The sequence below is a fragment of the Macrosteles quadrilineatus genome, unplaced genomic scaffold (genome assembly GCF_028750875.1).
Source record: "Macrosteles quadrilineatus isolate MER2022 unplaced genomic scaffold, UCM_ALF_1.0 Scaffold_9__3_contigs__length_116548681, whole genome shotgun sequence".
Taxonomy (NCBI): Eukaryota; Metazoa; Arthropoda; class Insecta; order Hemiptera; family Cicadellidae; genus Macrosteles; species Macrosteles quadrilineatus.
Genome location: NW_026542602.1, coordinates 38,250,138 through 38,276,729, shown reverse-complemented (window position 1 = coordinate 38,276,729; position 26,592 = coordinate 38,250,138). Strand labels below are relative to the sequence as shown.

Genomic DNA, 26,592 nt, shown 5'->3' with positions numbered 1-26,592 from the left:
AGCATTATACATTGAAGGTCCACCCCTCTTGCCAACCCCCCCCCCACCATTGACTCACCCCCATTTTACCCCCCCCCCCACCCCCTGAGTCAGCCGAATTATTCAGTGTTTTGAGACCGCCTGTAGTATCAACACACGGTAAGTTGGTCCACCTATATTTGACTGACTTTAAACCAATTATAAACCATAACCAAGAAAATTTATTTTTTAAATTCAACAATTGGTAATAGAAATGCCATTGTTTGGATAAACATAGGTTTTAAAAAGTTCACATAAATGGGTGAAAAAAACTAGAAAATAATAAAAGATAGATAAATATAATATTAATTTGAGAAGAAATATAAAAAACATGCAAAGGCCTACTTAACATTTATGTTATTCTGTTGATTGAGTTTTTTATAAAGTTATGTATAAACTAGTTCCTGTAATATTTTTAAATAGATTAAAAGGTTTTACCCTAATTTCCATGTTATTGTTTTAATACTTGTTTATTGTTATTAGTACTTACTTATGGATAAAACATTTTATTTTGTACATTATTATTTGTATGATGTATAATTGACGTTACAGTTACACACACTGTGTTAAAAATGAAAAGCATATATATTTTTAAATAGTCTGCATATATAATAATTTGGTGAATTGCAAATTACAGTTTTAAAGTAAAGTGACAACATTATTTAAAAAAGGAAGTACACATATCTCAAAATATTCATCAGAATTAGGGATTTAAAGTACCGTTAAAGTGATTTTAAAGGATTCCTTAAAAAAGAGATTTTTACTCTATATAAATATGCTTAGAGTTGATATAGTTTATAAATTTTAGATTCAGTTTATACAGATATTTTATAAGTTTGTCATGCATGAAAGTTTAACGTTTGTTTATTAGGAAATACAATTTAAAAATTCATTGTTACGTTTTGATAAATTTTGAAAAAAAAATATTGTAAAACTACAAAGTTTTCAAACAAAAATATATAAATCTTATATTAGACATTAGAAAGAAAAACCAAGCTACATACTTGGTGATATTTAGAATTGATAATAATAATATGGTACTATTATTATACCATCTGTGTATGAAAAATATTATACAATCAGAGCCATTAATTAATTAACTAACTTTTATAAACCCATCTCCTTTCACAAAGATCCAAAAATAAAGATAGAGTACAACACATTTATTTTTAAAGGTACTTGTCAGTGACAGATTGCATTTAAATTGACTTACAACCTTACATAGGTAATTAATAAATAATGTATATTATTTACCTTATTTTAGTGTTTCAAATTTATTATTCATTACGAAAACTAATTACAGTTTTAGCATCAGGTAAAATAAATTCCATTTATCAATAAATTTTTACTGTTCAAAAAATTTATTTTCCCATTTAGACACAAAAACCTGTAAATATTAATGATAATAAAAAAATGAAAAATATATAGGAAAAGTAAAAATGACACAAAAAAATCTAAAATCTGACCCCAAGTTGTGTAAGCTAAAACAGACACTTTTAAATCTGACACAGTTATTGTTTTCACATCATTCCCATTCCCGCAAACTGAAAACATTTGCATGCAAATTTCCCTTTCAATCCAAATGCCGTTTTGTTTGAAATGAAAATCCCCAAGAATTTACCCTAGCTGAAATAACTAAAATTATGATTTTTTTAGTGTTTAACTAAATTCAATAAGTATTTTGAAAGTTAAATATACAATTTTTGTGACAATTTCAAGAAAAGTAATTAAAAAGAATATTCTATTTAACATATTGAAGGAATATGAACAAAAGTATCAGAATAGAAATGTGGTAAACAAATAAAGAAGTGGATTTTGGATATTAATCCTTATTTTTGATTGGTATTTACATTATTGATGTATTCTTCACTCTTGTTTACGTACTTTATTTTTATTCATAATACAATTAAAATACTGGTTTACAGTATTATAACTGAACCAACCAACTTATTCAAATTAAAAAATAATACGAATAGAAAAATTAATTAAATAATAAGAACAAATAATAAACTTTAACATTAAAAAGTGTTCACGACTGTCCTTTCTAATGGGATTACAAAAATAATTTATAATAAGAGAATTACACCACATTAAATTAAAGAGCCTAGGGTTACGCTAGGGCCACTATTGATTGGTACAACGCGGTGACTGTTTGTCCTAATTCAAGGTGCCGATACAACGCATGTTTACCAACTTCGCAAATTAAATAAAAATTGATTAACTGACAACATGTTGTGGTGACAACAAATATTAACCATTCAAATGACTGGATATGACTTAAATGATGTTATAATTATTAGAAGAAAAAAAATGAAACCAAGATTATATTTTATTTACACTTTAGCTGCAACTAGAAAGTTTTGTAATGTCAAATTATTAAGAGATTAACTATTATTATTAACATCAAGGCTGAGCTTTAAAACATTACCACACTGTAGTAATACCTATGATATTTTTTTTGCTTTGAGTTTATTTAGGCATACAATGGGTTTCAACGACTTGAGACGACAAGGTCGTGTAAATTTGGTGTAAGGCGGGATAAATTGAATGAGATTGTGAACCAGCATAATCGGACGATGGGATCAGGGTTTTACAGGGAGTTTTATCTAAGGGAGTATGATTTATCTATGGTTTTATGGAGTAAAAATTGGTTTTTCTAATTTTTGACCATCAATAAACAAAAATTCCCAATTTCTCTCTAGACCATTTTAAAGAGCTTAAAAAGACGAATAATTTAGTAGTGTTTTTGTGCGGTTATTGGTTAGGGAGTTGTAAATGTCAAAATCTCATGATATTCTTATGTAGAATATTATAAAATGTTCTAGTTAGCTTGTTTATGGATATATTTTGATCAAACTTGGGAAATTTATTTATTGTATACTAAGCTATTAATATTTAAAAAAAAACACACACTTTATTAGCTCACCTGATTGCTGCCTATGGCAACAAACATAGGTACTCGTTTAACCTAACTTAATGTTATTTAAATAGATTTTAATTTTATATCAATTCAGGCAAATGGAAATTCGCTTAGTCTGTAGGTTTGCTGTGGCGGAGGTATTTTATTTTTTTTTATTTTGTGAGGATTTCATAAATGACCTTCATTTTAACAATACATATATTTTCCACAAAGTAATGTAAGTTTTGTATAAAAACTACCATTATTTAAAAATAGGCATAATTCAATCTTAAGATGTAGTTTGACAGATAATTTAATTTAAAACTTATAACACCCTGTATACAAGACAACTTTAGTGGTCAAACATGGAGGTCAAAACACTGCCAATATGGTTTTAGTAGTTTTGGGTATTTTTTCCAATTTAATAGGCCTACTACTTTTATTTGACGGCTTGTTTGTTATTCTATTGGTGCATTCTTGCTGGTTCTTGAATATAAAGGTAATTGTATGTTAACCTTAAGAAAAATGTCAAATACAGTGTATCTTGTGTGTGTGTATCTTGAATCTTGGGTATGTAGATCATTGTTTTGTGCAAGAGGGTAGAACATGGATCACATTTATTGTTTGTGATATCTTAAGACATGGACTGGTTGACTGATATGCCATCTATAGAAGGCTTGCTTATGAGTAAGAACCAACTTAAATAGCAAAATCTTGACTCAGAATAACATTTTATCTATCAGCTTTATTAAACTACTGTGTCACACATACATTTTAATTATAATGGTAAAGGATTGGTTTTTTTAACTTTAAGGTTAGTCTATAAGTTTTTCCTAAAAAATAAAAACCATGAATTTCCAACGATCTATTATTGTAAAACTTTTTTCTAAAATTAGAGTCGTTTATCAGTAAATACAGGGTAAGTTTCTCAACTTTGAAGACTTATTATGTTGATCACCAAGTAAATAATGAGTTTATCAAAAAGCACTGGACAGTTTCAAATTGTTTTTACTAAATCAATTATTTAGCGAACAACATCGCTTTACGTCTAATTTTGGTCATTGTTTTATTAGGCAACAGAAACAAAGGAATGAGGTTGACATGCAACTTAGCGGTGGTCCTTCTATCCCTGATGTTTTTGGTTTGGGCCGTAGTCAGCCACCCTGTTGGTAGCCCAGAGATAGCTAGTATCAAAAACATCAGCTCACATCATAATATCAAGGTAATCTACTCTATCATATACAAATTAAAGTGCTTTCTATCACGTAGGAGCAAATAAGCTAACATTTCACCCAAACATAACTTTTATTCCAAAAAAAAATCCAAGGCATATTGCTGTTTCTACATCTTGACTTAGGGCTTGGTTCCAGGTCTTCTTAGTTTTGGGAAGTAAACATTGATTGGTCTCCATCGTAACAAAATCGAACAAATTAGATTTTTATATTATTGTTTTGTTTATATATTTTTAATGCTATTATCTTTACACTTGTATACAGCTGATGGAAAACAACAAGAATGGATGATTTAAATATAATAGCATTTATTTATTCTCTTTTGAGATCACCAATGGCATCAATAATTATAAAAACCCTAAAATTTTTTACATCCATAAAGTGATATTACATACAGTAGACTCCCTCTTATCCGGACTCCTCAGGACCGACACCAGTCCGGATAACGGTTTTTTCAGTTAAGCCGGAGTCCGAGAAAATTCGTTAAAACGGACCGTTTAAAAGCATACTGTATCTTATCTGTAGTCTTAAATTTAGTAATGATTGATAAAAAATACAGTTATGAATGGATATATTAGGCCATGATTTGTAATAGGCCTAATTGATAATTTGAGAGGAAGAGTAGGCTTAGCTATGTCAAGATAAGCTTTAAAAATGTAAAAAATGTTTTTTTTATTACTGACTAATTTGTTGGTATGTATATGTGGGCAATAGTTTGTATACTTTTATAGACTTTAATAACGGTTTAAACTGATAGAATCAGGGTTTTGAGTGGAAAAGAAATAATGAAAACGTGTTTTGTTTTTGTATGATTATAAAATACTCTCAGCCTGCTCTTAAGTCAACCGAGCAAAAACAGAATTGTGTTAACATGTTTTGTAAACAGTGCAGCTGGTGATTCACTGTATTCTGCTGACGGGACAAATTGTCTTGAGGCTTCCCAATGTTGTGCATGTAATCAGCTGAAACTGGCGTTAACTGTTTAAAAGTTCCAGTATTCGGTCAAATAAGTACTAATACAAACTTTACTATAAACATCTTTACATAAAATCAAGTTAAAACTAAAATTATTTTTGTTTGTTTGTTCATGTGATAAGATATTCCTAACGACAATCTACAACATCATTTGTCTTAACAATGATTGAAACTTATTTTAAGGAACAGATTGTTTCCAATTCAACTTGTTATAATTTTGTTTTCTTAATCTACATAAGACAGTTAAATAAAAACTAATTGTGAAACTGGCCAAAGATTTCAAACAAGTTTAAGAACATGCTTACTGTCTAAAAACAATTTCAAACCCTAAACAAAATTGTTGAAATTTTTTAATGTTAGTATGGGATGGGTGTGTAGCGGTTAGCAACTTGGATTTTGGCAAGGCAGTGGCTGGTTCGATTCCTAGAATGTTTACAAAAATATGAGGGGTTGAGCCTTTTTGATAAAAGTGTTTTGACTCTTTCATATGACCATAGACACAAACAAATTCAATGAGAAAATTTAATTGATTGATATTTTTGGGGGGAGTGAAGACTAGAGTATAGCTACCCACCCAGATCTTTTGGTCTTTCCTGGCACCTCTCAATTCAGTCCACCAGTCAGGCTCTTGTCAAATCTTATTTCCATTGGCCTCAAGTTTGCCTTTCCGAGAAACCACCTCCAATGCACAAAACCTGCATTGATCTGTTTGGCTGAGCCATATGGTTCTATGGTGCTTCCTTATTGGTGCTATAATGTTATTGAATTTGTCGGCCCAGAATACCTTTCTAATCACTTAAGGTGTATTTGATATCAAGAAATCAGTGTTTCGGTGTTACCCCTGTTATGTGACTGTGATGCAATACATTTAAAATAATAACAGATGTTGTTCCACAGGATGAAAGAGAAATGAGAAACATTCCGCAGTGGCATTGCTTGCGCTATCGCCGCTTCGCTCTCGTCAAGCGATGTCGAAACTACCGACGACACTAATGTCACCGAGGAAATATTTATGTACAAGATTAACTCGTTCCTTAAAAGTTATCAGACTGATTGTACATTTACCAATAGTAGAAACTTGGTATAAGATAACAAATAATGAACTGAAACCGAAGGAGAAAAGTAGCTCTCAGAACTTAGTGCCTTTACATGTAAAAAGTTAACCACTTACAAGGCATAGACGTTGGTTATGTTATTTACATCTAGAATTTTGTCAAGAAATGTAAAAATTCAGTTTGATTTTGGTGTTGTACTTAATTTACATTATTGTATATTACTTTAAAGATGAATGGATAGATAATGAATAATTATTGATTATAGGTTATAATTTTGTGTAATTTATTTTCCTCCCATAAAATTCAATTTCAAAATGTACATACAGGGTGGTCTGGACATAGCGTTAAACATGTTTTCGGGTGGTAGGGCAACACAAGTGTGACTGAAATCCACAATTAAAAAAAAAATATATTCCATACACCCACTTGCAGAAACATTATTTTGATTTTTTTAAGAAAAACCTGTACATTTACAAAACATTTTAAAATTCCTCTAGTATTTTCATAAATTTATATAACTTTCACACTACCATCATATTCTTAATTAAATTCTATATAAGAGTATACAGCTTTTGGTGAGCCCAAAGCTTCAGCATTACTATTATGCTAACTATATATGCTAACTCGGTCCAGAATTTGTTCTTTAACGCACACTTCCACAGGTGGTGCACCCACCTTACTAAGTTCCTTGTATACGGATCCACGTTCTACCCATGTGATCATAGTGAAATAATAATGTTTACATGCTGCAACATGTACATGGTGGCAAATTTAGTGGGTCTAATCTTTTACCGCGCTAACCTTGCAGGCAGAGTTTCCAATTTGCAACAAGTTCTTGGCATTATTAAATCCTTCAGAAAACAATTTATTTAATTTCCAGCTTAAAAATGATTCAGTGTAGTTTTTTAATTAAAATTATGAACTATGATTATGTCATACATTAACATTATACTTTCTACATTGTTCTGTGAATTTACCTTTCTAAACTAGGCCTACTGTAATTTTAAAATGATTTAGACATCCTAATTTGGTCTAGAATCAGAATCGCATCAGGAGCCAAGATCCAAAGAAAACACTGAAATGGCATAGTCAGAATCAATAAATTTTGGAATTGACCTAGCAATAAAAAAAATTAACACCCAAAACAGCTTGTATATTACCTTTCTGACGGCCTGGTCCCCGGCTGTGCCCAGCTGTATGTGGGACAAGGGTTGTTGTCGCTCTGTCGTGTTTGTCGTCTGCTGAGCCGTCAGTACAGTGAAGGGTGTGACAGCGGCAGAGGGGACGGGTCGTCTCACAGGGCCTCGCTGCGGTTCACTCTCCAGCTCTAGAAACTGCAATTCCTGCGCAACCAACTTGTTAGAAGATGGGATGATAAGAAATCACTAATGTGTTAAATTAAAGCAATATTGTCAAAGTGTTGAAATGATACTTTGTTGTTGAAAGCACACTTTCTTGTTACTTTTATAACTATCAACTACTGTATCAAATACTAATACAAATAAAAAAATTTGATAATTAAAAGCAAAATCCTTATTAGACATTTTAAAATGATTGTGTGATTTATATGATAACAAAAAAAAAAAAAAATATATTTAACTTTAAAAAAATAATAAAGAAATCTTCCAAAAATGTACAGAAGGTAATAGTAAAAGCACAGTAATCTGGCTTCTGATGGTCTGGCACTAATAATAATTTGGTATTGATCCACATGTCCAAAGAAATTTTGTTTGGGCCTATATGCTGTTTTTGTACTTACAATTAATTAACAGTCAATAGCGACCAGTAGATGATGGTATTGTATTGTCCGGGATGAGTAAAAAAACAAGAATTTGATTAACAAAAAGACATTGGAATATTTTTCTTACCAATGCAATAAAATACGGCTACGAATTAAATTTTGTAAATTATGTATGGATAGGATTGCAAGACTCTCACAAAAAAGGCCTACGGTAAGCTAAAACATCAAAATTGTATCGTAAGAAAATTATCCATTTCTTAAATGTTAGGCCTAATTACTGTTCTTGCAATATGTTATATTTAACAAAATATTAATCCTAATTTTAAGTATCACATCACAAATCAATCATTGTCAAGGTTACCCACGATCATTGGGAAATCATCATTAACGTAACCATCGTTAACGGCAAAATCACAAACATCTCCAGCAAGAAATTTTCAGAACCCTTCCATCCCTATGTCAATATTTTTAATGTAAACATGGTTAAGTATACAGTGCATATTTTTAGGTTAGATATAAGATAAACTAGTACCTAGTATAAAACACAATAAACAGAAAAATGGCCAGCCAGTCAAGTTTCCTTTTGACGCTCTATATTTGGCATTATTATTGCTCTGTTTATAGAAGACATTCAGTATCCGGGGTTTTCAATAATTCGGCACTGCCAAAGTCCCAAACCGATTAGAGAGTGTCTACTATATCTAAGTTGAATTTATATTTTTATCTGACACCACACATATATCGATTCATTACCTGGTTAGAATCAATGAAGTGCAGTTGGGAATTAGAACACCAGGCAGCAGCAGTGTCTAGCAGCTTGTGTGGTCGAGGAACAAACATGGCTGCCAACACACTGGTGTCAGGGCGACAAACCTCTCGTCTTTCATACACTGGTGTAGAGCTCGACGGAGCAAACACAAACACTGTAACAATAATTCAACACGGATTAGCTGAAACTTTTACAATAATTGCTTAAAAAAAGTCTGTCAAGACACAATTTATTAAAGTAATTGTTCATTTGTGGGTTTGCAACAAACATTGTTAGACAGAGAAAAATACAACTATTTTGTAAATTAAAATAATCTTAAACATTTATTGGTTGTAATAAGTGCTTAAATTATACCATTTTTCCTGTATAAATTGTGATAGAATAGGAAAATTGTAGAACCATGGAACACAGGCAAAAATTCTATTTTATTTCCCCGTATATCTGCACCTTTTAGCAGGCTCGTAAATATAGGCCTACTAGAAGTTTCTATAAAAATGTGATTTACATTCTCTAAATTCAGCAATCCTCTGCAAAAAAGTAAGTATGCTTCTTACCTACAAATTACCATTTTAATCTTAGCTTACTGGGAATCACATGTCTGAAGAATATTAAAAATACCATTAAAATAGATTGATGTGCGGAAAGCTCACCAGTACAGGGACAAAGTGAGCTATTCTTATCTTTCCCTAGACAAATGGTCCTACAGCTTAGGATGGACCTAAACCACAGAGTCAACACTATAACATGGCTGTTTCTTAATTTAAAATAAAACTAAATCTTTAGATGAAGAATTCCATTTAATGAACTACAAGTTAGTTTGTTTACAAGTAAGTTTGTTTGCACAAACAATATAATAATAATTAACAACCATATGACTTTATATAGTCATATGTCAATGGCTAAAAGACGTTGCTGATTAATGATAAATCTGGGTAACTAGAATAGAATCCCTGCATCTAAGACACGTAGCAGTAACCCAACAATTCTGGGAACAAAGATTTAAAACCTAGTTGGAGAGACATTTACCAGCATTGTCGGTTGTGATCACTGCCATATAGGAAGAGAGGGGGTCAGCACACAGCAGCGAGAACTTGATTCTGACGACCCAGACAATGGTGAGGGACAGAACACTCCAAACATGCATCTCTGCATCGCTAGCAGTCACCACCAGGTGGCAACACTCGTGAGAACCAAACTCAACTGCTCTGAAACCAGATATGTCATCAGATAATATGTAGGGAAAGAAACATTGTTCTTCCAAAAATGTCACAAAAAATTGCACAGTTTTGTTACACTTTTTACAGTGCTTTAGAAGTTTACTGTTAATTTCTTATTTAGAAAACACTATTATTCAAGCTTTTTTTCTATAAAAGTTGTTTCATTATGTATTGAAATATTTTAAAGGGGTACAAATGATCCCAGAATACCATTGCCATTCTGCTTATATAGTTTATTCGATTTAATCCTAGTTTTTATTAATCCTGGACTTGGATACCTAATCAGTTCACATTTAAGACAGTTTACTGTGTTGTACTCTTACGCTTTGAGCCTATTCATTTTTTAACTTCTGTCTCTGATGTTTCAGACTTTTTTAGAATTTTAAGTTCACACAGTCTGGTTTGCGGGTATTTGAAGTATTTGAACATAGGGAGTGTAGAATAAAACAAATTAGCTGATTTGCTCATTAACAAAGCGAATGAACTGCTGATGCTATCTATTTGTTGGAATGGGTTTTACCTGAGTGTTCGCTTGTCCCTGGTGAGTGAGGTATTGAGTTGACACAGCTCAGAGTCCCAGAGAGTGAGACTTGGACCGAAGGTAACTCCCAGCACAGAGCCGTCTGCTGAGAACCCTACACACTCGGGCACTAGGCAGTGGTAGTGACCTACACTGTCACACACCCACCTCAGTCCCTCGCCTGAAACCATGACAGAAGTGGAGGGGCTGAGAAGATTGGTTAACTTATTTTATCTCTTGAAATTAAATGAAATATTCCTTTGTTGTCACAGATACATTTCAATTTTTCAGCGATGCTGGCAAAACAGGTGACTGTCCATTACTAAAACTAGATTTACAATACGTTCCTATAAACTAAATAAATGTAATATAAAAATGTTTAACTGTTATTTAAATATTCAGAAATAGAGTCAAACTATTTTTCTAAGAGGACCATACTGACTACCGGGTAACTGGTTTTTGAATTTTGAAACATAAATTATTTCTCTGAATTTGGTAGGTAGACCATTGTAAAGCTTGGATCTCATGTATAATGTTGATCTTTTTTACAGAGGCGATTTCTTGGATATTTCAAATAATTTTTAAAACGAGTAGGATACTGATGGATTAATTGATTGTTGGTTGTATGATCGGTATTTACTTTTTAAAGAAACCATGATTTTGAATAATAAAGAGAAGGCATTGTTAATATCTCATATTTTTTGAAAACAGGTTTACATAATGTTCTTTTTGGTGCAAAAGATAGGATTCTTAAAAACTTCTTTTGGGTCTCAAAAACTGTATCGGCATATGAAGTTGAGACCCATAGTTCAATGCCATACTGCATGATGGAATAAAACATTGTATAATGTACAGTAAGTTTAGTTTCTAAATAAATTATATTCTTGAAAACACATTGGAAAACAGGCTGTATTCAAACTATTTGGGCTCAAAATGGCCATCTCATTGGGCACAAGAATAACATCACCAAAATCGTACCACGGCAAAATTATGAAAATCTTTTGCAATCACACATCAAGAACAAGTGCTTAATCATCCAGCAGTTTGCATTGGACAAGGCAGTAAAGAATCACCATATTAATCCTTTCTGCACGGGCAGAACAACCAGTAAATTATTTAGAACTATCAAAAACCAAGAGAGATATTAGATTTTTTTAAATACCACACTCTGTAAGAGGCTCAGCTTTGTTTTCCTTGAGTAAAACACTGTCTACAGCTGATCAACTCACTGTGTATGGACTCTGTGACGGAGGGTTGCCACAGTCTAAACTTGCCGTCTTGACCCGCAGTAACCAGCTGGTACGTGTCACTGGCCACCTGCGGCTGGAACTTGACTGCTGTAACGGCTCTCTCATGGGGCTGCTGTACACAGGTGTTGAGACTGAACCTGTACAAGGCAATCAACTGTTACAAAATCAGCTACAATACATGTAGCGTCGCTTTATGTTTTTTGTAAGGGGATGTAACCTGTATGCCACATGTTAAGTTTTTTAACCGTTTTCTCACGAATTAATTATCCCCCCCATTTTTCTCTTTTAATTGTATTTATTTTTTAACAAAACGACACATCTTTACATATTTGAATTACAAGGCAATCTGTTTACAGCTATTTGTTCTACTGAACATTGTTTCAAGTTAAATTCTACATAAAAAAATGACTACAGTAGAACCCCTCATATCCGGCCACCAAGGGACCAAGCCCCTGGCCGGATAACGATTTGGCCGGATAAACCAACCTACTATGAAAATGACAATTCATACCTAATAATAATAGGTAATCAATATATGCAATCAAAAGTATCATTTAATTCTGTTCTGGGATCATTTTTAGAAAAATAAACATGTCTGTAAAAAGGAAAAAAAATATTTGTAGGTTAAAGTCATTACTGTAAGTAATGAATGTACAAATATTATGATTCCAGGCAACAAAACATATTAAATGGAGGTAAAAATGACAATAAATTGTACTTAAAGATCATTAGGACTTAAATGGTACTTGCATTTCTACTCAACATTCTTAACCATTTTGTGAAATACAAAAATTATTGTACTCATACTGTACTGTACTAAACCCACTTTGGAAATAATCAGCCAACTGATCAGAGGTTAGGCCTACTAGCTCAACTGAGTATAGTGACTCAGCAAATAAATGTATAAACAAACAGATAAATAATGAGAACAATTTATTTTATGACTTGAGCAGTCACAAATACTAGTGCTTGTATCTAAACGTCTGTAAGGTGTGAGAAAAAAATTTTGATATTGGCTTCCTGGAAGGGGCCGGATAAACAGAGGACCGGTAAAACCAAGGCCGGATATGAGGGGTTCTACTGTATAAGTTATCGCGTTTGAAGAGTGTATTTTTATACTATAAGATAAAATAAATGGCAAGTATAAAAAACAATACTTAAATTAATTACAAGTTTTGTCAGATTTAAACTAGCTCAAAACTTTACAAGGGGAGTTCGTTGGTCTTAATTTATGGACACTTAAATAAATTTAAAAAATCTTAAGGCAAAAATTTCAGTTTGTCCATTTCAAAAGATAACTTACTACAACTCGATCACACGCTGTAATGCTCAGAGCTAGGCACATCCTAAGCTTGACCAACTAATAGTGAACCTATTCACTGCAGTCAAACATTTCATACGGGACTACTTTATTTATGTGGGATTTACTGTTGTACTTGTTATGAAAATACAAAATTTTGATGATGTTTTACGTAATTACAGAATCAAATGTAATCTAGTTTAGAATCAAATGATTTTGATATGAAAGCAAACCATATACACAATACAACTGTGTAAATTAATTGAAAATCAAGCTACTGTGGACAGAGATATATCGTCTTGTGAACGCGAACATGGTAACGCTGTAAACGGACCAAAAACCAAACACAGAGTATGCAATCCAGTTGTAATAAAGATCGATGAGTGGATCCCAAAACACATCACAAGCTACAATAGTCAACATACTGCCTGGCATTGAACTTGTACTGCCAGAACTTGAGTTGAGTGTCACAGCAGGCGTGTTGATCGTCTTGCGTCTCCACGGTAACCAGCCAGTTGCCATCGTAGGAGACGGCCACTCTGGTCACCTCGGTGTTGATAATCTCCTTAGTCCTCTCTTGTGACAAGTAGTTCTGTCCGACGATGTCCAGCTAGAACAATGCACAGTGATTGTATGAACTTATGGCTAGCTTAAATGTCCATGAGTACTTCGTACCTGACCTTACTTACGTACTGTCTCTACTAATTCCAATTTCTTAGATCCTCCAGTTTTAATCGGTTGGCGACCTTTTTAAATGTTCTATTTGCTCATCCACGTGAGACTCAGGCATGTTATGTGTGTGAGACGAATGAAGCAAAGCAAGGGATGAGATGGCACAATAATGAGCCTGGTGGAGTACAAGTCTCAAAGGTGATAAGTCATGAAATCATTGTTGAGCTAGCCATCAAATGCTGACAGGTTTCACAGCTATCAGAAAAAAAGTGAAGTTTTAAGTATGCTGAAACTACTACCGGCCAGTTGTACCCTCGTTATCACCACTGATAACAGTCCAGAGAGCCGCGAGACTCTGGTGAGATAACATGTTGAGTTCGGAATTATCAGCAATAGTACTTTTCAACACTCTCCTCTCAAGAGGATTTTTCATATTTTTAATGCATAACAATTTTTTTTCTTGTTAGGATTTACCAGAAGCTGATCTTGAGGTAGGCTGTCAACAACTACCCATCTAGACCACACTAGTCAACACATGCTCTTCTGGGGAACTTATGTAAAAGCAGCACGAAAATTTATAACAAGGATCAATTGAAGCAACAGGTAAACTAATAAACCTTTTTTAATCTTGCAATATCTTGATCCAGAGGCTAACACATAATGAAATTCATAATTCAAATACACCTTAACGACATGTTCCAACCCAGAAAACAACATGTATCTTGTGAGAACACTGAGAACAACTGTGGAAGTCTACATTCATAATTTCAGTTCATACTCACGTTGTACAAGAGTTTATCATCGTCAGTGCTGAAGAACTGTAGATGCCCGGGACGGCCGTTGAGCACCATACTGCGGGAGCGAGAGTCCCAGACCAGCCCGGCTGGGAACATCCCAACCTGGCTGAGGCCCGGGACAGGAGTGACACCCCAGGTTAGTCTCTGGATCACACAGGACACTTTGTTCTGGGCATCGACCACTTGGATACCTGCATGAACACACGTGTCACTGCAGGGGGGTGAAAATGTCATTTGAGGTCTTTTTTTTTTTTTTTTTTTTTTTTCTACGCCAGTGGCATTTTACAAGAGAAGTTACGAGAGATCAAAGTTTGGTGGATGTGCCGGGGATGGAACCCGTCCCTCCCGCACCGAAGTCCGAGACGCTAACCACTAGGCTAGCAACACAACCAAGGTCTTGTCTTTTTAATATTTTTGCAAATAAAACCTTGTATTTGCCTGTCCACATAGGCATGCATGTTAAACGTATTCAGCAAAGCATGAGGTGAGTTGGTAGTTGGTACTAATAAAATTTAGCGACAGGCACCTGAACATGAACCAATGGGCAATGACATCACTGCTACGGATTCATAGTCAGCTGCGTTATCAGTCACCATATCAATATATTGAAGAGTACTGCTTCAGGACAAGTACAAAAGCTGAAGAAAACTACGGTATTTAGAAATAAATTAAAGAATAGGAGCAGCTAGCTGATTCTTCCATTGAATCAGAAAAAAACTAATAGAGGCAAGACAAATAACAAAACAAATAAATTGGCTGACAACAGATAAAACGTTGTAACCAGGCCTACATCTACTGATAGCCGTGTGACTCAGAATATAAACTGACATTCTTGAGAAAAATAACAGAATAGAAGACTAAACCATAGACTAAACAACACAAGTAGACTCCTCATCCCATTGTAAATTTTGAAGCTTGTTTTTCCTGTCTAGTTCATGCAGGTCCACACTGATCGCTGGGGTAGACAAAATTTTGTTTCTATTATTTCAGTTTTAGGGCTATTTTAGTGATTTGTGCTTTACTATTTCGTTATATAACTAGGAGACCAGTAATAGTTTGTGATTATATAGTTTTATTTGGTTAAATGAGGTTTTAAATTACTAAAATAACAAGAAACAAATTGTAAACAAAACACGACCTCAACAGTTGGATGTACAGAACTAACAATAAAATTGGCTTCAGATGTTCCATAAGGATGACAAATCTACTAAGGGAGTATGTTTTATCTATGACTAAACTAGTTCCATCTTCAACTAAAATTACTCTTCACCATTGTCTTGTGTGGCGACGGCGACGTACTGATTGTCTTCTGACACTACAAGATGGACAATCGGTGCTGGTAGTCGTGGCAGGAAGTGTCGAACATTCGGAGCTTCCACATTCCACCTCACCATCACCCCCTCCCCTCCACCACTGTACATGTAACTACCTAAAAAACAACAAACAAACAATATGAAAAACACACATTCCATATCCCTTCCTTATAACATGCTACAATAATGTCCACTACTGTTAGGCTTATGACAAAATATAATGCCTCTGCCTCTGGTTACTCTGATGCAGTGTCTAGTTTTTTGTATCACCCCAAGATGCTTTTTGCCTAATCTGTAATGTAACCAGGTTATGTTTGTTTTTCAGAACAATTGCCACACTGAAGAAAAGCATACATCGTAATGGTTAAATTTTGATAGGGGTAATTTTTTCAATCCCCGAACGGTTTGAGTCCGGCGCTTACGTGACATTGGTACGATGGCAACAATGATAGGCGTTGGCATTGTCGTTAACTCTAGTTCGGGACTCAGCCGCAAATGTCTCGGAGCGCTGACGTAGCGTTGGGGGGAGTAGAGAAGAGACCGGCAGGACAGTGGACAAGACTTTAGATGGCGTCAAGCGAGAGTTGGTGTACTCGTTTACTGGTAGATCGACGCAATAGAATCTTCCGAAGGCCGAGAAGTAGTAGCGAGTGACAAAGACCGACTGGCGAGCGAACCCTGGACATCTCGAACTGTCCGAGCGAACGGAAGTAAGTTTAGGCTAGGTAAACCTAACCAAACAAGATACCTCAGAACATTACCACAATTGTGTCTTGTCTTTAAATTCTGATTAAAAATTTATCACTGTCACAGTGTTATTGAGAACTATTTCGATTTTAAAAGTGAATGAAAGGTAGATATTTTAGTTTGAGTTTAGCTCTTTGGTTTAATGAAACAGACCTCTTGCCATTGAAAACTATAAAATTTTCTTGTTTTAATACTTCAACAAAGTGGATGAGTTATAGATTAATTGATTATAGATTAATGATTTCGCCATGGCCGCGGCAGCTTTGCCCATTTCCGCCTTGACTGCGATTTTATGCTTACTAGCTTTGTTAGCATCTTAAAAAAATAATGGTTTCCGATCTTTAGTTAGGGATAGGCTGTTTTTCAAAATAGCTGGGTTGTGAAAAGTGGGACCCTACTACTCTCTAAAAATGTTTGCCTGCAAAGTTTGTACCTATCTCTTAAACCTTTTTTTATAAACATTTTAAGCTAATTTACCTGATGGAGAGAATGTGATGGTGTGTACAGGCAGTGTATGCCAATGGAAAACACCTCTAGCATTACTGGAAAGAGCTTGTGGCCAGTAGAGGATACGACCAGTATCATCCCCCGCTGCCACTCCACCACCACTGGCGGGGCACGCTACAGCTGTCCACAGCCTGCCACCCCCCGCCAACATACTACAACATATCCACTAATGTTAATGGACAGAACTTGTGGCCAGTAGAGTATAAAACCAGAATCATCCCCCGCTGCCACTCTCCCATGACTGGTGGGGCAAGCTACATCTGTTCAAATACGGCCGTCGGCCAACCCCCGTCAACATGCTAAAACACATCTACCAATGTTATTACGGTTTATGGTTGTTATGGGTTGTTATGGTTGTTTATGGTTTATGGGTGTTTATGGTTGTTATTACGAGAAATAACAACCATTATGAACAGCCAGATCGAGATCTTATATGCTTTCAGAGGAATAAAACCTTGTATTAAATCAATCTAAGAACTTAAATATTTTTATACTTTAATACTTTTTAATACATTTCAATGAAATGGCGACCATACAAAGTAGGTATTTTAAGCCAAGTATGAATGGAGATAATTGTAGGATGAGTGGCGCGATCTTGTAGTCTTGTTAGTGACTAAGGCCCACTAGTTCCTTAGACACAGCTGTTAATTAATAGCCCATACAGCTAATGAAAACTAAGGGACCTACAGTTTATAGTGGAATCCGAACCACATTTTTGCCTTGGTATATACAAATTGGTCTAATTTTCAGGATAGTGCTGTGGATAGTCGTAGTACTCACTCGTGCGGACGTTAATCCACGCCAGGGAGTATCCCATCTACAGTGCATGCCTATAAATATTCACAATTTGTAACCTCCTAGTATCTGGATTACAGGATGACGCCACCCGTCCCAGTTATACATAAGTCTCATTAGTAAAGCCGCAAAGAAGTACATATCCTTCAGAAGTCAAAGTTGAATAGGTATAACAAAATCTAGTTACATTTCACAATTAGAATTTAATCTTTGAAAACTTAATATAGGGCCAAGGCCTGTAGCTCAACAAAATAAATCAAGTTGTGGGAGCATTAAATCAAATGCAATAAAATTAGACGCTAAGACCTTACCTGTTTTTCTCTTGATTGCCCTGAAGTGGAATAACCGTAAGTCTCTGTTTTTTTATTATTGCCACAAACTCATCGCAAACTGACATAGTATGAGGTTTATTCTCGATCCTAGAACAAAGTTAGAAATTGTTATTACTTTAATAGGTAATCACTAACCTTGCAAACGTATGATTTTTAGAAGCGGAGGAGTTCTCTGATGCAGAAAAAGTTCCTAACGTCTGAGAGCCTTTTTTTCTGTATTAGTGGACCTTCAGCTAATATTATTGTACTAGTTGTTTGGCCCATGCTTCGCAACGGGGAAAGAATAGACTACTTATAAGAGAATAATATTGAATACTGAATTAATTTATTTATTTATTTGAATTTATTTGTATCCAACCCAATACTTGCATTATATTAAACCATGTATTTTTTTTATATTCATAACATATGAACATGTATATATATATTCATATTTTTTTTATGTTTATAACATCATTATCTAATCTTAATTGTAAGTTCAAAACGTGTCATAAAGTCAATAGATCCTAGGGATCTAGTGGTAGAGCCCATTGGCTATGGTCCTGAAGATTTTGGGTTCTAACCCGCCACAAATAACTTTAGCTGAGCCATAATGCTGTCCTCTAGTAATGCCTTAATGTGTAAAATGGTTCCAGCCTTCCAATCTAGAGTCATAGGGTGTAAGTAAATGTAGGACAAAGAAAATGGCCAAGGAATACAGAACAAAATCACAACAGGTTTTTTAAGTACAACTCACCTGGCATACAGATTGGTCAGGTACTGTCCTGTGGCCGAGTAGTGATACAGCTGAAGGTCTCTCTTGTCATGTTGTTTGACAGCAACAACCAGACTATAGTCTGTGTTCCTCCATGGACTAGCAACAGCGTGTATCTGCACCAACGCTGTGTTTTCTGGCAGAGTGAGTTTCTGCAAAATTATAAACCCATTGATTTGATCAACTTTGTAACCTAATCAAATATACATGTTATATATTAACCTTTGGCACACCATAACTGAATATTATTGGAACCTCAAAATTTACTCGCTCAGTCGCAATTTTGGTATTCCCGCTTATTAGTTTTCAAAATCGTAACTGATGGAATGTGAATTCTTTTTTCAGGCCTACTCACCTATAGCCAAGGCGTATAACAGAAGGTCTGCATAGTGACGTCAGGTGCGCGCTGAATGTGTTTTATTTTACCAAATCATATGTTTTCTTGTAATTCCCAAAGACTTTCGAATGACAATCATTACGAATTAGCATTGAATAAATAACACTATTTAGCGTTTTATATCCAACTAGCTGGCCCGACAGACGTCGTCCTGTCCTAATGTGGTTTTATGTCAAATGCTCGTTCATTTTCAAGATGAGCTCGTTCCCATGGCTCAATCACGTCCTGGTTGAAGTTCATTCGCTACGCTCACTCACCTTTAGGTTAGAGCTCGTTCGCTGAGCTCACTTGCCTTCAGGTTAGCTCGTTTGCTACGCTCACTCACCTCCAGGTTGGAGTTTTGTTCGCTACGCTAACTCACCTCCAGGTTGGAGTTTGTTCGCTACGCTCACTCACCTTTTGGTTGCAAACTGTTGTCATAAATTAAAAAAAATAATAGTGCTGCACCCTGTTGGTAAACCTATTAAATGTATAATGCTATTGAACATCACAGAATCAAATTGTTTAGTTGAACCAGCTTTTAAGATTCTTTAATTCCATTTAAGTATGAGTACTCATAAGGTTAACATGGGAAACTCCATAGCCTCTGCACCAAACTTCACACAAACCATCCTTGAATAATGCTTAATAATACCTGAAAGATTCATTACAATCTGTCGAGCGGTTTCGGAGTCCATTAAGGACAAACAAACAAACATACAAACAAACATACATTGGATTTTATATAAATAGTGTTGTATTCAATATTGAATATAGTCATAGTGTTATAGAGTATATTCAATGGTGGTAGTATATAACATTTTGATAGTAAGTACCTTTTAATCAAAAAACAGTAAAGCAGTAAATACTGTAACTGTGGCTGCTACTAACGGCCTAAATAACGAATCGTTGCGTGATTGTTACTTGCGATGGTGGCAACGCCATAATAATTGCAGTAACGTTGTACGTGACTATGCACTCACCTTCTTTTATACCCCTTGACCTGTAGCAGCCATCTGTTGTTTGTTGATGTCACTTTTGCAACGACTACATTTAAGTGGGCCTGTTTGTATTATTTGGCTCACACTTTTTGAAATTATCAATAGAAAACACAGTTATTATGCTTAAAACCATATTTGGACTTTTAGGCAAGAGAACCTTTAAACAATGATTAAATTGAGCGACGAGTAAATTACTTTTTTAAATCAAACCAGTTAGCTTACTTACCCATAACCTTAATTCAAACTTGGGTTAAAATGTACACTTAGGTAGAGTCTCCATCTCAATTAATAGATAATGGATATTTATTGTAATACAGTATTTTATGAAATTTCAGAATACAATAAAACTTTATTTATAAATTTCAAACAATTCAACATATGACTATGATTTTCAATCAAATATAAATGTTTAAAAAAATAAAATGAAAGCTTAATAGAGCAATGGGGGAATTGCGGCACCATCTTCAAATTGAATGCTTCGAATTTTTCGTCTAGTTCCCCGTAGCCTTAGCGAAACTGCTCGAATGATGGAAAGCTGGCTTTGGATCCTCAACCATCCGATAATTTGGGAGTATGGTTTTCTCCATTTTACAGCCAGGGCTTCGCTTGTTCTCCTCTGAAATGCTTCATATTCTTTGTGGGGGACTCCTTCCGTGGAACATATTAATGGTGTGAAGCTTCCTCTGATGTCTTCAGCTGCTTTGTCATATTTATTGTGTTTCTGAACGGCATGGTTTCGAGATATTGTTCCCCATTCTTGGTTGGCGTAAGAGGGAGCGTCAGCATTAACAATGCGATTATCAAAAAACGCTACTCTCTCAGCCTCCCAAATACCATTAACTTTAAAATCAGCTTTTAAAGCAGGCACATTGGTTGCAGGGTCAGCTTCTCTCATAATAGGCTCGACTTCAACCCCTTTCCAGGCCATATTTGCTATCGCAGCACAGTGGTCTCGATGTTGATCATGCCCATGTTTGATCAATCCTCCTTTTTTACAATTTAATGCATGTGTTAGATTCATAGGTTGATCACAACCATCACATCGTACTGGTAAATTTCTTAGTGTGCGGCCATAGCGAATTGACAAAGCATCTCTGAATTGATCCGGGGACAAATCCGTATGATCAGATGCACATGGTGTCACAGTTAACCATTGGCTAGTATTCCCTGCTACAATTCTAAGTATTGGCTTCTTTTGACTTTCAGGAAGTAATTCCATAATTCGTTCATAATTTGCTTTAGCCAACATGTCTTTTTCTAGTTTTCTCTTCTTTATTACATCTTGTAGTGTTGATACATGATCATTAATCTTTAATGGTTGTCCATTTTTAATGGCTAATATTAATTTTTCTGTGCATTGTTTTGATGCTTCAAATGAAATACCATCGTTCTTTGTCGGGTCCTGAATATTTAAGCCTCCAAAACGAGTAGGGAGAGAGAACAAGTCATGTTCAAGTTCAGAAATCTCTTGTTCGAAAAGGTTGGGAGTGAAATGGCGATGTATGGCAGTTTTTAAATCTTCGTATTCTTCACTAAATCCCTCTGTTACTCTTTGGAGAAATGCCCATTCATTTTGTAATGACTTAGTAAAGGCAGTATACGCTGCTTGAGGACTTTTATGTGCAGCTATGCCAAATTTCTTTATACAATCAACCCATTTTTTTACTTTTTCTTTCACAAATTCCTTCTTTTCTTCTGAGCTACCAATAATACCCCCTAAAAACCTGTACGATGTTACAATTTTCACTTGTAGGTCTCTGAAAATTTCTTCTGCTTTTTCTTTATATTCAGGTTTTACTATCAATACACTTTTCTTGGGTTCTGGGTAATACCCCCATTTTGGCCCTTCAACACGTAAAGCGTTAAACCATTCTCTAACTTTAAGTATTTCACCGAAACATGCAGAATCATCAGCGTACCAGTTTTGCTTCCAATTTAGGCTTTTTAGTTTTTTTACCAAAGGTAATATGCCAATTGCATACATTAGCATGCCTAAAGGGTCTCCCTGAGTGGTTCCTTCTTGACTAAGGATGATTTTATTGCTTCCTCTAAACATAATGGTTGCATAGCCTTGGTATGTATTGAATAGGAAACGAGCGCAACGAGGCCAAAGCACCCTAGCATTCCACAGAGTTAAAGGCCTGCTCAAGGCGTTGAACGCATTTGAAGCATCTACAAGTAAAATACAATTTTGGTTCTTTTCATTGAATAGGTCCGTCATAGCATGTATAGCACCTTCTATTCCAGCTTTCGTTCCGGCGCAGAGTTGGTCAGATCCACATATTTCTTGAACATCGTCACCTGTTACAAAAGCCATGGTTTTTGCACATAGTCTCTGCAAAACTTCTCCAACTCCTATTGGGCGAATACCAGGGTATTTGTTCAGTGCTAATCCTCTTCTAGCTAACAGAGCTCTGATCGAGTTCCAGTTTACTATCCCGTTTGCCATCCATCGAGTTAACGATGCGACTGCTTCCCTTAAACGAGTGCTATGTGCTCCATAGCGTAGCAACATATTCTTCCATTGATCAGCATTTGTTCCGCTAGGGCCAGCACTTCCATGCAAACGTCTAGCCATTTTCTCTATGTGGTCACTGGATATATCTACATCTACCATCAATGGTAAGTTCTCATCAGCTAGAAAGGTATTGTCATTCGGAACCATTTGACGTGGGTGCTTATTTTTTAAAACTTGAAAAACATTTTGACCATCAGGAAGGATATCGTCAGGTGTGAGTACTCCATCGCCGGAGCGATCTGTGAGCCATCTTGTAGCTTCACGCAATTTTCCTTGTAATACCAATCTTGTGAAGATTCTTATTTTCTGGTCTTCTTCTTGGTGTTCTTGTGATGTTTTCATTTGCCGATCACATCTCTCAGCTTCACGTATTAATTCATCAAATTGATCATTTTCCCACATTTCCATTCTTTTCTTCATCAAACGTCTTATGTCAGACCCATTTTTTATCATTTTATCTTTTTGAAGAATGGTAGCACATAAGAAAAATATTCTTTCGGTTGAATTTATACCATTTGGGACTGCTTGGATCTCTTTGGCTAGAACATCTACAAATTGCCTTCCAATTGAACCTTGTGGTATTGTATATTGTCATTAGATTAGAATTTTATGAAATTCTATAAACTTAAAACAGTCAATTGAATTGCAAAATAAATTATAAAACTGAGAGTACCTATGCTAGTATACGTTTCGTTAGGAGAACGGAAGTTTGGATTTCAGTAAACAGTCTACATTTGAGCTATGTTAAGTTAATTGGAATCATCGTCGTTACAAAACTATTAAAAATATTTAACAACTAAGTTAACATACTCACCACATGTTTAACAGATACATCCTTGCTCCAAATGGTCAAATTCCCCTTGGCAGTTGCTCCCAATAAATAATGCATGTACGTTGTGGCATAGACAAATTCTTCTTTGCTTTCAGAAACAAAATCATGAGTATGCTCTCCAGTTAGAATACTGTATGCACTTATAGAGCAGCCACAAACTATGTAAATATATCTGAAAAGAGAAAACATAATTGAATGAAGCTGGAATTGATAAATCATTCTGTTCTCAAAAAAAGAATAGAGAACAAATGGTTAGAGGATATCCACTTAAAAAACCAACTACACAAGCTAATTTTCACATTTTCTGGCAGTTTAAGATTTAACTCTACTCAACCCTGTCCAAATGTCCTACTAGGCTTCTGTACTAGATCACTAGATGCGTTTAAAGAATGGCATGGTTCGAGAAGGAATATTTATTGGTCAAGTAGGTACGACATAAATTGCAGGCTTTTTGTAGTGTGGATGTAGGATGAAACATGATTTTTGGCCTGACACCTGTTTCTCTTTTTCAGAAACAGCTGCTTTTCTGAAAAAAAAAAAAAAACTAAAAGGAAAGTTAGGGTTCTGCAGATAATCTACGATATATCATCATTTGAATATAGAGTAATGACAAAACGGGAGTGCCGATGGAGACCAGGTCAAGTCCCTTCATACACACGCACCCCCACAGGTCTCCATCGGCACTCCCGTTTTGCTAACACTGTAGTTCCATATTTATAGCATAACCTTATGGGATTTAGTGTTCACACGTAATATGGATTTTATGTCTCTCAAGAAGGCTTTTTACTTTCACACTGGCGGTTAGGTTTGGTTAGTTTTGACCAAGTTTAGTTTAACTTAGTTTAGTTTATAATAGTAATAAACAAAGTAGCCTAAGTTAAGCCTAAACATTAATAAAAAGTTGATATTTTGTGTAGTTTTTTAATTAAAGGGATAAATTTACAAAATACAGTAAATTAAGTTTGTATTGGTATCGTCTTTTTTTAATGAGTTTCATAAACTAAACTGAACTAGACCAACCTAACATAATGCTGCAGCACACTGTAAAAGAGCTGCAGGCAAATAATCTAATTTAGGCCTACTTGAAAAACACCGTAGGCCTTTGAACTAACAGAAAATCAACATTTACATTCAATGTTCATACAATCGAAATATTTTAATCAATAACTTATTTATGTTATATTTTTAGGAAAAAGCATTTAGCTTGGATTAAATAAATAAATATAGGATGGAGAGGACACAGCTAACTCACCTGATGAAAGAGTTGCAGATGAGTCAAAGAACACATAAAATCACACACATAATATACTTAATATTTCGCCTCTTTCAGAGGCTTCTTCAGAAGTAGGCCTAGATGGTAGTTACAAAACAACAGTTTAAATAGGATGACCAATTTAAACTCATCATATTTAAACTGTTGTTTTGTAACTACCATCTAGGCCTCTGAAAGAGGCGAAATATTAAGTATATTATGTGTGTGATTTTATGTGTTCTTTGACTCATCTGCAACTCTTTCATCAGGTGAGTTAGCTGTGTCCTCTCCATCCTATATTTATTTATTTATGTTATAGTAATCTAATATTCAATCCGATAATATATCATGGGTTTTCTGCAGAACTGAGCCCAAAGTAATCTCAATTGATTAAACTTACCTAAATTAACTTAAAATTTCTTGCACAATATAAGTTAGGCCTAGTTCCAATTCCAATGTTTTACTTAAATTTAAGTTACGGAGAAACATGACAACTAAACTTAATACAAAAAATTTCACTCGGGATAAGTTAGATTGGGTGAATACACTAGGGATAAACCAGGATTTTTCATTATTTTTAAAAGAAGTCCAAAGGGATTTTTGTTTTTGTTTTGTATACACAGGTTAGGGATGAGCATTGACAGGTCAACCATTGATTGTAACATTGACGTCAACCATTGATTGTAACATTGACGTCAACCATTGATTGTAACATTGACGTCAACCATTGATTGTAACATTGACGTCAACCATTGATTGTAACATTGACGTCAACCATTGATGTACTGATAACATCGTTGCGAAAACAGTCCCAAAAACATCGATGTTTTTAGTTTGCTTTTTGCACTCTCCAGTACCGTAATGGAAAACATCGATATCTCAATACTTGTCCAAAAACATTGATGTTTGATGAAAACATCGGAAAGTAACTTAACCTACCATCGATGTAAAGAACATCGAACATTGATTGGAAAAACATCGATGTTTCGAAATCATCGACTATCGATGCTCCCTTAAGTTAATCAGCCAGTCCTCAACCTTCAACTCAAATTCTATGGTGCAACAATAATCGATATATTCATTCGAATGAGTGTAGGACAGATACTAAAGTGCAGCCCAACAAAACAATCAACCTTCAACATTGCAGCCACAACATGTTATTGCATGTGCTAGGCCTTGTAAAAGTTCAGTTCATATTATCAAATTGTTTAGGTACTATGTAGATACCACGAATACGACTCGATACTTAATTTACTAGCTTACTTTCCGTCTGTTGAAAATAAAGGTGGATTTGCAACAATGCAGCCGCCTCCCCTATTTCGGACAACTATATTTTCCTCCATTGGATTATCTATTATTTGAAGACTTTCGTTTAAAATCACGACCATATTTTTACCATTTAAAAAAGTCACAGTTTTGACCAATTGAAAACTTGTACAGTATATAAACCAGAAATATAAAATGTGTTTTGTAAACCTACATAGGTTATGATCAACATACACAAGGACAAGACAAGACGACGGACGGCATGGCATGAGCACATGATGAGCATGGTGACTTTTTTATCGTTAGAAAAGTCTAGCTTAGTTTTTAAACATGCAGTCATGCTGCCTGTTGGTCTAAGCGTTGATTAATAGGGGATTCCAGGCAGTGATCACTGTGGTAATGGAGTGTGCTAGGGAGAACCTAAGGAACGGTTTTAGTGATATGAATTTTTCCG

The 26,592-nt window shown here is 34.9% G+C and overlaps 1 protein-coding gene and 1 long non-coding RNA gene across 2 annotated transcripts in view; one reads left to right on the top strand and one right to left on the bottom strand.

The window, feature by feature from the left end:
• LOC129004029 (WD repeat-containing protein 75-like) overlaps positions 1-26,382 on the bottom strand; it is a 28,769-nt gene extending 2,387 nt beyond the window's left edge. The window contains exons 1-13 of the mRNA XM_054432402.1: positions 26,136-26,382; positions 23,603-23,792; positions 18,876-19,045; positions 18,119-18,226; positions 16,983-17,164; positions 15,716-15,874; positions 14,431-14,636; positions 13,402-13,586; positions 11,656-11,813; positions 10,427-10,607; positions 9,716-9,894; positions 8,674-8,843; positions 7,340-7,522 (exon numbers count right to left, since the gene is read on the bottom strand). Coding sequence (XP_054288377.1) covers positions 7,340-7,522; positions 8,674-8,843; positions 9,716-9,894; positions 10,427-10,607; positions 11,656-11,813; positions 13,402-13,586; positions 14,431-14,636; positions 15,716-15,874; positions 16,983-17,164; positions 18,119-18,226; positions 18,876-19,045; positions 23,603-23,792; positions 26,136-26,260 — 2,196 coding nt within the window. The 5' untranslated portion in view covers positions 26,261-26,382. The remainder of the gene's footprint in view (positions 1-7,339; positions 7,523-8,673; positions 8,844-9,715; positions 9,895-10,426; positions 10,608-11,655; positions 11,814-13,401; positions 13,587-14,430; positions 14,637-15,715; positions 15,875-16,982; positions 17,165-18,118; positions 18,227-18,875; positions 19,046-23,602; positions 23,793-26,135) is intronic.
• LOC129004031 (uncharacterized) lies at positions 117-6,412 on the top strand. The gene is made up of 3 exons (XR_008491670.1): positions 117-138; positions 3,991-4,139; positions 6,022-6,412. It is a non-coding gene; the product is annotated as an uncharacterized LOC129004031 (long non-coding RNA).
• Positions 26,383-26,592: the final 210 nt, after the last annotated feature.